This window comes from Arvicanthis niloticus, chromosome X, assembly GCF_011762505.2.
Source record: "Arvicanthis niloticus isolate mArvNil1 chromosome X, mArvNil1.pat.X, whole genome shotgun sequence".
Classification (NCBI taxonomy): Eukaryota; Metazoa; Chordata; class Mammalia; order Rodentia; family Muridae; genus Arvicanthis; species Arvicanthis niloticus.
Window position 1 is genome coordinate 36422826 of NC_047679.1, and position 12085 is coordinate 36434910.

At 33.4% G+C, this 12085-nt stretch overlaps 1 protein-coding gene across 3 annotated transcripts in view; it reads right to left on the reverse strand.

Annotated features, from left to right (window-relative positions):
- Cfap47 (cilia and flagella associated protein 47) overlaps positions 1-12085 on the reverse strand; it is a 220494-nt gene that overhangs the window by 103928 nt on the left and 104481 nt on the right. For all 3 annotated transcript variants that reach the window (XM_034485406.2, XM_076919144.1, XM_076919145.1), the window contains 3 exons: positions 7762-7856; positions 7355-7471; positions 2812-2946 (listed from right to left, as the gene is read on the reverse strand). In XM_034485406.2, the coding sequence (XP_034341297.1) occupies positions 2812-2946; positions 7355-7471; positions 7762-7856 (347 nt within the window). The remainder of the gene's footprint in view (positions 1-2811; positions 2947-7354; positions 7472-7761; positions 7857-12085) is intronic.

The window sequence follows — 12085 nt, forward strand, 5'->3', positions numbered from 1 at the left end:
ATGAATGCAATTAGCTATTCATAATTGGCCTAGAGCTAACAAATCTAAAGAGAGGGCTTGGTCTGCCAGGAAAATTTGATGACGAAAATTCAGTTAGCAAACTCATACTCTAAACATCCAATCTGAGATTTGGCCAGCACAGTACCACCTACATCTGATTAGAAAGATAGACCACAAATAACAAAATAGAGTTAATTACTTCTTTGATTGGTGTGAAGAAGACAAGAACTGAAAGAGGACAGTTGATTTTTTCATCAGTGCTCATGTCTTCTTGGGAAGCACATAGTTTTGTTCTTACTTCATTAAAAGGAATAAGCTTTCTCCCTGTTGTCTAGCTATCACACTCTGAGTTGCTATGAAAGTTGCAGGAGAAGAAAAGACATCCACAGTTTTACCTACTTGTGCATCCTATTTCCTAAAATATAAACTTTCCAGGAAAGATTGAATGCAGAAATCCTTGACTGTACAAGGGGCTCAGAATAACTGATAGATGACAATACAGCCCTAAACAAGACAGCAAAATCACTCTAAGTCTCAGAGAACTTTGAGGAAGCAGGGGAAGTAAAAAATAATATAAAAGTTTGGAGGCATAGGGAAGAACTGGGAAATGCCATATTCTGGGCAACACAACCACTGTGATCATGAACTGGTGGCAGTTGCCCTGGATTGAGTCTGCTACAAGAACAGAGAGAAGACTCAAGTAGCTCTACTTCTTACTGCTGAATGGCTATACTCACTGATAGATTCAGGGAAAAGAAAATCACTTTGTCTTCACTTGTATATGCACTGGTGACTCCATGAAGTTCCAGTGGATACATCCAATCTCATTGTCACAGAGATGATCCCAGTTAAACTAAATTGGTCACAAAACTAAGCAAAAGTCATCAATCTAGGGAAGACTGATGAGGATGAGGACAGTATGAAAGGGTTGGTAACAGATAAAAGAGCAGGATATGTGTGTGCGTGTGTGTGTGTGTGTGTGTGTGTGTGTGTGTGTGTGTAATCTGTCAAAATAGTTAATAATACATATTAGAAAAAAACATATATAAGCAGAACAGGACTCTGCGAAATCAGAGTTATTGTTCATGTCCTGGTCTCTTGACCTTGTTTTCTCACAATGTATTTATTTCATTACAATCCTACATAACATACCCTCTGGTGTCCTTTTTATCCTCTGCAAAGTTTTTATAGGAGAAGCATCTCTAATCTTTTGCAATCTTACCCAAGTATCAGTATGATTTTTCAAGTTCTACACCAACCAAACAAGTATATTAGGAAGAAAGAAGGGGATAGTCTCCTTGATTGAATGCTAGTCTGGCCCCTTTGAGCTTAACTTTAGCTCAGCCTCATCCTTTTGAGCATGTACTCAAAGACACAATTTTAGGGAGATTCTGGAGAACGCACTTTATTCAGAATATTCCACATTTGAAATCTAATTATCATTCGTAATAGAACAACCTCCTTATCCTCTACTCTTCCCCATAAAATGTCTTATTCTCTTCCCTGCAAGAATAGTATGAAGATGAGTAAGCCAGAATCTTCCTTTAATCCCTGTGACTCCTCCTAGTAACTCTTCATTGATTGGCCATCATCTTCTTGGTTAGAAATTCTTTTTTTTTATATTCAGAATGATTCTCAATAACCCACAATGGCAATCTGATAACAATCTAGATTATCACTTTAAACATGTCCTGTCTAAGTCTGCCTCATCATTTTAAGCAAGTTTCATGAATATTTTTTTAATAACATGTAAGCAAGTTATAGAAAGTACAAATAAAGAATGGGGAGAAGATTTAGTGTAAGGTATTTTTGGATACTATTACTCCCAAGGAAAAGTACAGGTTTTCCCCAAGGACTTAGGAACTGATATTATTTAACAACAGGTATCATTTATAACTTAAGAAATTTTGGTGTAGTGCTTTACAATGTATGTATGTATGTATGTATGTATGCATGCATGTATGTATGTATATTTAAAATATTAATATACCAAATGCTTTTAAATCTCAGATTATTAAGTAACATTTTCTTCTTAGAAGAAAACATGTGCCGGGTCTGGGCTCAGTCAGAGAAGATGCACCTAATACTCAAGAGACTGGAGGCCCCAGGGAGTAGGGAAGTCTGGTGGGGTGGGTGGGGACATTCTTGTGGAGACAGGAGGTAGGCGGTATGGGATGGGGAACAGTCAGAGGGTGGACCAGGATGAGGACAAAATCTGGAGCGTAAAAAAAGATTAAATAAAATTTTCAAAAAGAAGAGGCATTGCTTTGCTTCTAAATAGAGCATTCTATATTTTGAGGGAAAAAAAACTTGAAAATTTCCAATAACGAACTAAATCCTTACAAACCACCATCAAAATGAAGAGTCTGTACTGTTATTTTCATTAAAGATACTAATATTAAATATCACAAGGTCATATCTTTGAAGATAAGTTCTAGAGGACTTAAAAGTATAATATTCAATTATATTCCATCCCAAGTAAGTATAAAGCATAATATATAAAAATAGCTGAAAAAGAGAAAATATAAATTCTCTCAAAGGGGTAAACTAACTTGCTCATGGAAGAATATAATACTCTGTAAACCACAAAAGAGAAAAAAGCATTTTTATAGAAAGTGATGATTATTAAGTGAAAATTATCCATTTCTTATGCTTTTACTAGAAGAAACTATTTGCCAAACTTTACTCAACCTTAGTAAAAATATATAATAAAGGCATTTGCTGTTAACTTTTTTAAGAAAAGAAACAAACATCTAAAACACTCTTAAATATTTCACTACATCTAAGCTTTGGTTTCAAAGATCCGCTTACCTGTCCCACCACAACATCATATAGAGTACAAGAGAATGGTACCACTTTCTTGGGGAGGTATGTAGGGAGCCTCTCATACATGTAGACACAGAGCATTAGCATCAGCACTGGGTTTGGATCACAAATGTCGATGGCCTAGGTTCACAAAAGAAAGACATAAGTTGTAGGACATATAAATAAAACACAGCCAGTAAATGAAGTATAATAGTTGCTAAATTACTTCAAAACACTCATAAGTGTTTCTAATGAACATGGCATTGAAATATAGGTATAAAAACAGAATAATATTCTTAATGGGAAACTTCAGATATATTAAAGGATGAGTTAGACTGAATCAGAATGCTGACCTCAAAGACTACATAAAAAAAGAGATCCAGAGGTCAGAAGAACATCTTACTTAAATATGGTAATTCACATGGATAAAGTAACATCTTTGATTTCAAATAATGAATAATATAGTAAAAAAAAATATGGGCAGTTCTGAGTGGCATGCACAGTCTCCTGAGTAACATTGTGTAGATACGGCCTTGCACTTCAATCTGGAGGAGCCTTGGGAGATGCTGTGAGCATCCTGCCTCCCTGTGGAAACTGTGGGGGCCCCCAAACTGGGAACCATGCCCACTCATCTTAGTTGAATCTGCCAGAGAACTTTGATGGGTATAAATGGGGCACAATAGTCTGCATAGTAGATTATACAGGCAGCCCAGATTGCAGAGCGTGTCTGCTTGAGGCACAGCAAACAGAGTAGGGTAACCTGACCTCCAATGTCTGGCTCACAGCCTCTCCCACCTTTCCCAAAAGTCCTGCTGGCATCAGGATCATCCAGCCAACACCATGGAAAACCAAGTGCCTAAAGGACAGTGTAGGAACACAATAAACAAGACCCAGGTCAATATGATACCACCAGAACCCAGTGGTCCTGCCACAACAAACCCTGCATATCCTAATGAAACTGAAGCAGAAGAAGGGAAATCATAAATCCAGTATAATAATGATGACAGAGTTCTTTAGGAAATATTAATAAATCCCTTATGGAAATACATAAAAATACATGCCAAACAGTTAAATGAAATGAATTAAACTGTCCTGGACCTGAAAAGGGAAATAGTAGCAATAAAGAAAACAAAAACTAAGACAATCCTAGAAATAGAAAACCTAGGAAAGAGAATGGGAACGATAGGCTTAAGCATTATCAATAGAATACAGGAGATGGAAGAGAAAATCTGATAGAAGAAATCAATATATCAGTCAAAGAAAATGCAAACTCTAAAAAGTTCATGACACAAGACATCCAGGAAATTTGGGACACTAGGAAATGATCAAACCTAAGAATAGGAAAAGAAGAAGGAGGAGGAGGAGAAGGAGGAGAAGGCAGAGGAGGAGGAGGAGAAGGAGAAGGTGTTACTATTTTTTATTGTTAATATTATTATTATTACTATTATTACTCCTGGCTCCAGGGCCCAGAAAATATCTTCAACAAAATTATAGAAGAATAATTCACAGAATTATTATAGAAGAATAATCTAAAAGATTCCTGTAAAAGTACAAGAAACTTACAAAACATCAAAGACATTAGAGTAGAAAAGAAAATCCACTGTCCCCATAATAATCAACACAAAAAATATAAAGAACAAAGAAAGAATTTAAAAGCAGCAATGGAAAAGGGCCAAGTAACTTACAAGGCAGAATCTATCAGAATTATACCCGATTTCTCATCTGAGATTCTAAAAACAATAAGTTCCTGGGCAGAGGTCTTGTAGTCCCTAAGCAAACACAGATGACAGTATAGACTACTATACCCAGCAGGTGTGTTATGAATGAAGAAGCAAAACCCGAAGTTCAAGAGTTACACTGAGCTGTTGTGGAGGTTCTGGATGACAGATAAGGTAATAACAGTTGGTGAATTACTTTATCCACAGGATCAAAAGCAACTGTACTGATAGAGTAATTTCATGGTTGTTTATAATTATTAAAAATAAAATTAAAAATTACAGAGATAACAAACAGAGTTTAGACATAAATGAAAGCAAAAAAGTAGAATATGGAAGAAAATAAGTAAGAATTCCACCAAATTTTCTGAAAAAAAAATAGAGTAGTGTGAAAGGCTATTCATAATAAAGTTATATTGGGATTGGTAAGAAGTCGAGACTCATATTTAATGACATAGTCATTGTCAGAATACATGGCCTGCTCTGTACATGGGCTGAAATTGAGATATAGATCTTCTGTGATTCAGCACAAACTCATGTTTGAAAATGAAAATAATGTGAACCCAATGCAGATGGTCAACCAAGTCTAGAGCTTAATTTCATATAATCAAAATGTGGCATAGTATAAGCACCAACATCAATTACTGGCTTGACTGGTTGGACATGACAGCACCATTATAAAATCTGCTTTATAACTTGGTAAGTCAGTGTTTATACAAAATTATACACTGAAATTAGGTAAAAAAAAACCATATTGCTGTAAATTTCCTGGTTCACCATATTGTTGACAATTACTCCACATTTTTATCTAGCAGATATTTAGTTTTTAAAAAACTATTTTATCTATGCAAGGAAATTAACATCTTGAATAAACATACCTGAAAAAATCATAAAAGGAACAAATTAAGATGGATTATCAACTAAATTTTCTAAGAGCTAACATTTCTTGTGAATCCCAATCAGACTGTCAAGAACTAGCTTAAGTACCATGTATCCCATATAACTTTTCCTGGGTTCCTTATCAAAATATCTTTTTGTTTCTTTGAGTGAAATTCTATGGTTTTCTATGTCTACTGTGGTAGTCAACAATATATCTTGTGTAAGCATCTTGGTACATATTTGGTCTCATCTTTGAAAATATAAGTATGGTTTGTCCATCTGTATCATTGGAGGGGTCTATCTGGCGTTATTCATGAAAAATGTTTAATAATTTGTTGAATTGTTAGAAAGTATAAAAATGTATAGTTAACATTTTTATATATTATGGTTTATACTGAAAATGTTACCATCAAAAAATATTTCTCTGACTTAAATATTTATAGTTTCTACGTATATCTCTACCAATAAAAATAAATGATTCTATTCCAATTGGTATGAAGTGACATTGGCATGCAAACAACTTTAACACAAAAACATTAGATATTGTGAAATTAATTTTTCAAGGAATCATACATGTTAGACTAATATAATTAATCTTTCTTGATCAAGAAATAAAAAATTTCTTGAGAAAAAGAGAAAGAGAGAAAAAGAGATGGGGGGACAAGAAGGCAGATGTTCATGTGTCTCCACCAGTCAAAGATAGTTGATATATCTAGGTTAGGTATTGGGTTACACTTCTGATAGAGCATTACCAAACTTATAAAGCATTTGACTAACATTTAAAAAAATTGTAAAAAAAAGCAAAAAGGAAAAGGGGGCATGGGATAGAGGTTTTCTAGGGAGGGGAATTGGGGAAAGGGGATGGCATCTGAAATGTAAATAAAATATCCAAAAAAAAAAGAAAAATTCAGAGTTGGTTATAATGACACTTTTCCTCTGGACAGTCAACAGTTTTAGAAACCCACCTAATTTTTCCAGCATTGGAATATTAATTTAATTACTAAATACTATTTTAATATTAAATATTAAATGTTAAATGTTAAATATTAAATGTTAAAATGTTAACCAATGTACAGGCTTTTATTTCTCTAATGCAACATGGTAAATCCCTAATTTAATTCAGCTATTACATTTACATTTCCAATATCTATCTATCATTATGTCTCTAATACAAAACTTCAAGAAGGCAAACCTATCTATAGAACAAAATTTGTAGTTGGTATTTTATTCCCATTCTCTCTGTCTCTAATTGGTTCACATCATAAATGTCCTCTAAATGACAACAAAAAATGATGTCTCCTTTTGACTAATCCAAATCTAACTGAATGAACTAAGACATCTGATATTTACAATATGTTAGATAGAATAGATTTGATCACAGTGATTTCTTCCTTCATCTGACCTTTTTAACATTTTACCATATATCTATTTCTATTGATATTTAACTACATATGGCTATTATTTTAATGTACATATATTTTAATGATTAAAGTAATCTACATATTAAGTAACAACTTCTGTATTCTGTCTTCTATTACCTGCAAGTAACAGAGGGTACATAACATACTTAGAACATAATATATATTTTTTTATTAGTGTCAGGGAAAATTTGGTATGAAATACCATATAGAAACATTAATTGTAGGTCAATGTGTGTGTGTGCCTGTGTGTGTGAGTGTGTGTGTGTAAAGAACTTTATTCGAAAACAAATTTATTCACTTCCTGATTCTAAAACTGAGTCTAAAACAGTACAATTATATATAATATCAAAAACTACATAATTTTTAAATAGCCAGAGCATAATTTGTAATCATATTTGAATTTCCATAATTCAACTCGGAAAACAGGTTTCAATTTAGATTTAAAGTGTATAAGCACAAGGATATTTTAAATGAGCAAATTAAAGATATAAAATACATAAACTTTGAAAGCACTGAGATATTGAAGGTACTGACCTGTATGTTTAAATCAAATCCAATTTCACGAAGACTATTTATAACAATCAAGCAATTGTGCAAAAACTGTTCTGGGCATTTTGGTCGTGTGTACATATTTATGAAATGAGACTCAATCTGGAAGTTAAAGCAAATAGAGCTTTAATTAACGGAATTAAAACAGATGAATGTAGGTTTTCTTTGTAGTACAACAGAGGATAATTTGGATTTTAGCATCTGAAACAAAATATTGTAGTCAATACTTAAATATAAACAAAAAGTCAATGCTACATAGTAGCATTCATGTTTTTGAGTCACAATTAAGGCATCTAAAAAGGCAGTTTACAGGAAATAAACTTCAAATCTTACTCAAATGAATAACTGTTCTCATTCAGAAGACTACCATTGGGCAATGAAGTAACTCTTACCAAAAATGGGCAGTATGCTGCCATCTGTGTAGCAAACACAAGGCCATCAAGAAGGTCTGAGTCAAAATTCACTATCCATCTTTCAGGGGGCACATCTAGGGAAAATAAATATAATAGTATTTTAAGTTTATTGAAATAAAACATAGCAATTTGAAGAAAAAACAAAAGTATGCTTTTATTTTAAAAGTACGATTTTCATGAATACTAGGTATGATGGTTACTTTTGATGTAGCAATGCTACACATTAAAGGCCACCTAGGAAGAGTATCTATGCTGGATTGGCTACAGGACTATCTCTGCATACAGAACTATTTTAGTTACATTAACTGATGTGGTCAATGATGGCAAACACCCTTCTCTTGCTAGACTGCTGAACATTTTCCCTGACAATAATAAAAAAAATATTTGTTTGAGCAGTATATGTGTATACTCCATTCTCTCAGCTCATGGCTATAGATGTGATGTAAGTAGTGACTTGGAGTTCCTGCCTTGACTTTCCTACAATAAAGACTATAATCCAGTATTATAAGATGAAATAAACTTCTTTATCACTAAGTTGCTTTTAGTCAAGTATTCTATCATAACAACAGAAATAAAACAAAGCATTATTAAATATATCCATACAACTTAAAATCAACTGTAAGTTGTGTCTTATTTCTACATAACCCAGTAGAAAAAAAAACACCGTTTTATGTATTAATAAGACAGAAATCTCACATTTTGGCATTACTCAATTTTCCTTCTCTTCTCCCCGCTCCCTTCCTTTCTTCCTTCCTCCCTCCCTTTCTTCCTTCTTTCCTTCCTCCCTCCCTCCCTCCATCCCTCCCTCCCTTCCTCCCTCCCTTTCTTCCTTCCTCCTCTCTTTTCTTCTCTCCTCCTTCCCTTCTTTCCTTCCTTCCTTCCTTCCTTCCTTCCTTCCTTCCTTCCTTCCTTCCTTCCTTCCTCCCTTCCTTCTTTCTTTGCTTTTTACCTACTTTTTAGAAAGAGCCTCATGTATGTGACCCAGGGTACCCTTGGACTATTTATGTAGAAGATAACTTTGAAGTCTGATTCTACTGCCTCTACTGTTGAAGTACCGGGCTTTCAAACTTATGCCACATCATTCTATATGCTTTGTTCAAATGTTTGACCAATGATGAATAACATATTAAAGTACTGAGGCTCAAAAGACATGTTATTCCTTGTAATTCTATGGCATTAACAAAATAATAATAATAATAATAATAATAATAATAATAATAATACCTCTCAAGTTACAACTGGAATAAGTTAAAGTGTGTATCAGGCATATATCTGAAAAGCTATCCAAAATTTGGTGGTAAAGAAATTAAACAGAACTAATTGCTATTTTTTAATAGATTTTTCCTCATTTTCAAACTTTCTAAAAAAGTATAGATTACCCATGTTTTTTTTTATTTTATTTACATACTATTACTTGCAATCAAGCAGAATAAAGGTAAGTATCAGAGATACCCTCTAAATCCTTCATTCATTTCTATTTCCCAAGAAAATTTTAGAAATGAGAAAAGCTATGTTCAAAACACATTTCTGTTATTTCCACAAACCAGAACTAGATTACAACTGAAAGTAGAATACTTGGTTTTCTCATGGAGATGAATTTTATTCACCAGATATCAAATTCTCACAAAAGAGTTTATCTGTCAGTATGCAACAATTTATTTTAAGCTTCACTATGTCTCTAAAAGTCCTCCGTGAAATCTAACACTGACAAGTTACTATTGGCTATGCAGTACACATCATGGCCAGAAAAGGATGATAGTAGAAACAGGTGGTGGCTTGTCATACTGCCTCCATAGTCAGAAAGCAGAAAACAATGACTACTAGTTCTCAGTATGCATTTTATCCTAGCACAAGGAATGATGATAACATTTTTTACAACCTTAATTAAGCTAATCTAGATAACTCTTCCAAGGCATGCCCACAATTTTGTTTCCTAGATGATATTAGTGTCTATCAAGGTATCAATCAATAGCAAATATTGTATCCCTATCTCTTGTCAACATGACAGCCAATCATAATAAATTACTTATAAGCTGTTATCTTCTACTTTTTGAATCTATAGTTACATAACTGTCTTATGTAACTATAATGCATTTAGTCTACCATCAAAATAACTACATTCTTTTACATTTAATACATTTCCAAAGTATAAGGGTCAAGATTCTTCTGAGACTCTGGCAATCTCTTAAATATGAGCTCAGTTGTATTCAAGGCTTCATCTTCACAGTTTTATACAATGACTTCTCAAGGCCTCCTTGCAAGCACTCTAACCCTTCCACATACTGCCCAGTCTCAGTAGCTCTCTGAAAGTATGGCACAAGACTCAATGACTCTTCAGTCTTACCTTGTTGCCTAACAAGACAGTACAACAACAACTAGTAAAGATTCTGGTGCCATCTGGAGATGTAGCCTGCTCCCCCATAGGGACCACAATGCCATAGGCCTTTGTATGTCTTTCATAGTGATCCTAAGGAAGCATTTCCCTAGGAGGTTACCTTTGAAAACGGAACTATTTCCTAGGGATTCTCAGTTCAGGTTCTCTCCCTTCAGACAAATGAATTTTGATTTTTGCAAGATAGATCCATTCATGGATGGAATCTTGCCCTCTGGGCATCTTTCCTATTGTATACATTTAAGCTTAGTTCTGATTTTTTTTCCTCACCAGATATCCAACTGTGGTCTCTGGGAGCTTCATGTTTTCTTGCTGGTATATACTTGACTTTAACTAGATACCTAACAACCTAACTTCTTACTGGTTTCAAGTTGTCTCTAAAAAGATTATATCCAAGTTAATACATCATTTCTTCCTGTTCCACCTTGAATTTATCCTACAATTAGAGCATTAAGGGAGTTTAAAGAAAACCAAACTGTTTGACAAGCTTTTGCTATTTTAAGTGTAGGAGCTTCCCCCAACCCCTGGCTCTTTTCTTGTACCTGCAGAAAATACTGGTGTGAATGCAGTTTTGTTTGTTTTTCTAATCCATCACAACATCAAAATTGCTTTGCTATAAAAATAACTTGTCAAACACCAGCAAGCATGGACCTTTGCTGCTCAAGTATGGCTTTTGGTAAGAAAAAAAAGAAAGTGCTTTCTAGGACAATGTTGAGAAGAGGTGAAACAAACTTTAATAAAACTTTCTTTTCTCTGATTCCATGCCTGTGCATTGTCTTTTATGTCAAAGGCTGCTGAGAAAATGTCACTACAGTTTACATCAGGCTTAGGTATATCAAAGATTTCTTCTGCTTTTATGATAGCTCTTTTGATATAGGTTATTCTTTCTTCTATATCCTGAGGTTTTATACAAAAAGGCAGCTAAGTTGAATGAGCATCATTGCCATCAGAAGAAAGGTTACTGGAAATAGAAATATTAGACATTATCCAGTATTTACTGTAATACAAAAGTAGCTTAGCAAAGTCTTCAGGGAATCACCAGCTTTATCTAGTCTTCAGTTCTTAGAAAAAAGTTTCAAATGCTACTAGACATGTTTAAATTAAAATTGACTTTGAGTTTCTATTTTCATCCAGTTTAACAGTATATTCCTTCAAAAAGGTATCTTAAATTGAAATAAACCCAGATGTTGGTGGTATTGGTGCATGCCTTTAATCCCAACATTCAGAAGGCAGAGGCAGGCGGGTTTCTGAGTTCGAGGCCAGCCTGGTCTACAGAGTGAGTCACAGGACAGCCAGGGCTACACAGAGAAATGCATTCTAGAATCTGCAGTACCATCCCAACCAAAAAAAAAAAAAAAAAAAAAAAGAAAAGAAGACATTGGTATAAAATAATATTATAAAAAATGATGATTTTTCAAAACATTAAATCATTTAATACAACAAAAATATTAATGCATTTATTTTAAAGAATGTTAGAATTTGTAAATTAATTCTATTTTAGATTTCAAGATCATTTTACCAGATTTAATGAGAAAAAAATCATATAACAAAATTTCAACCATTTTATTATTCACCTAATTATTATTAAGTATATTTATATTATAAAAGTAATGGCATTATGAAAATTCAGATTATTTTAACTATCAGAATAAATGTACAAGTATATGAGGTACAGTATGATTTAAAACTTGAATATAATACATGATAATCAAATCAGGGAAACCAGCATATTCAACACTTCAAACATTTATCATTGCTTTCTATTAAGAATATTCAACATATCTGTTCTAGTTATTTTTAAAACCATTTTATTATGAAACTGCATTGCACAATGAAACAAACTAACTTATTTTACTTTAATCAATGGTTGAGAAATTCTGATATTGATGAGTTTTTCTATCATATTTCTTC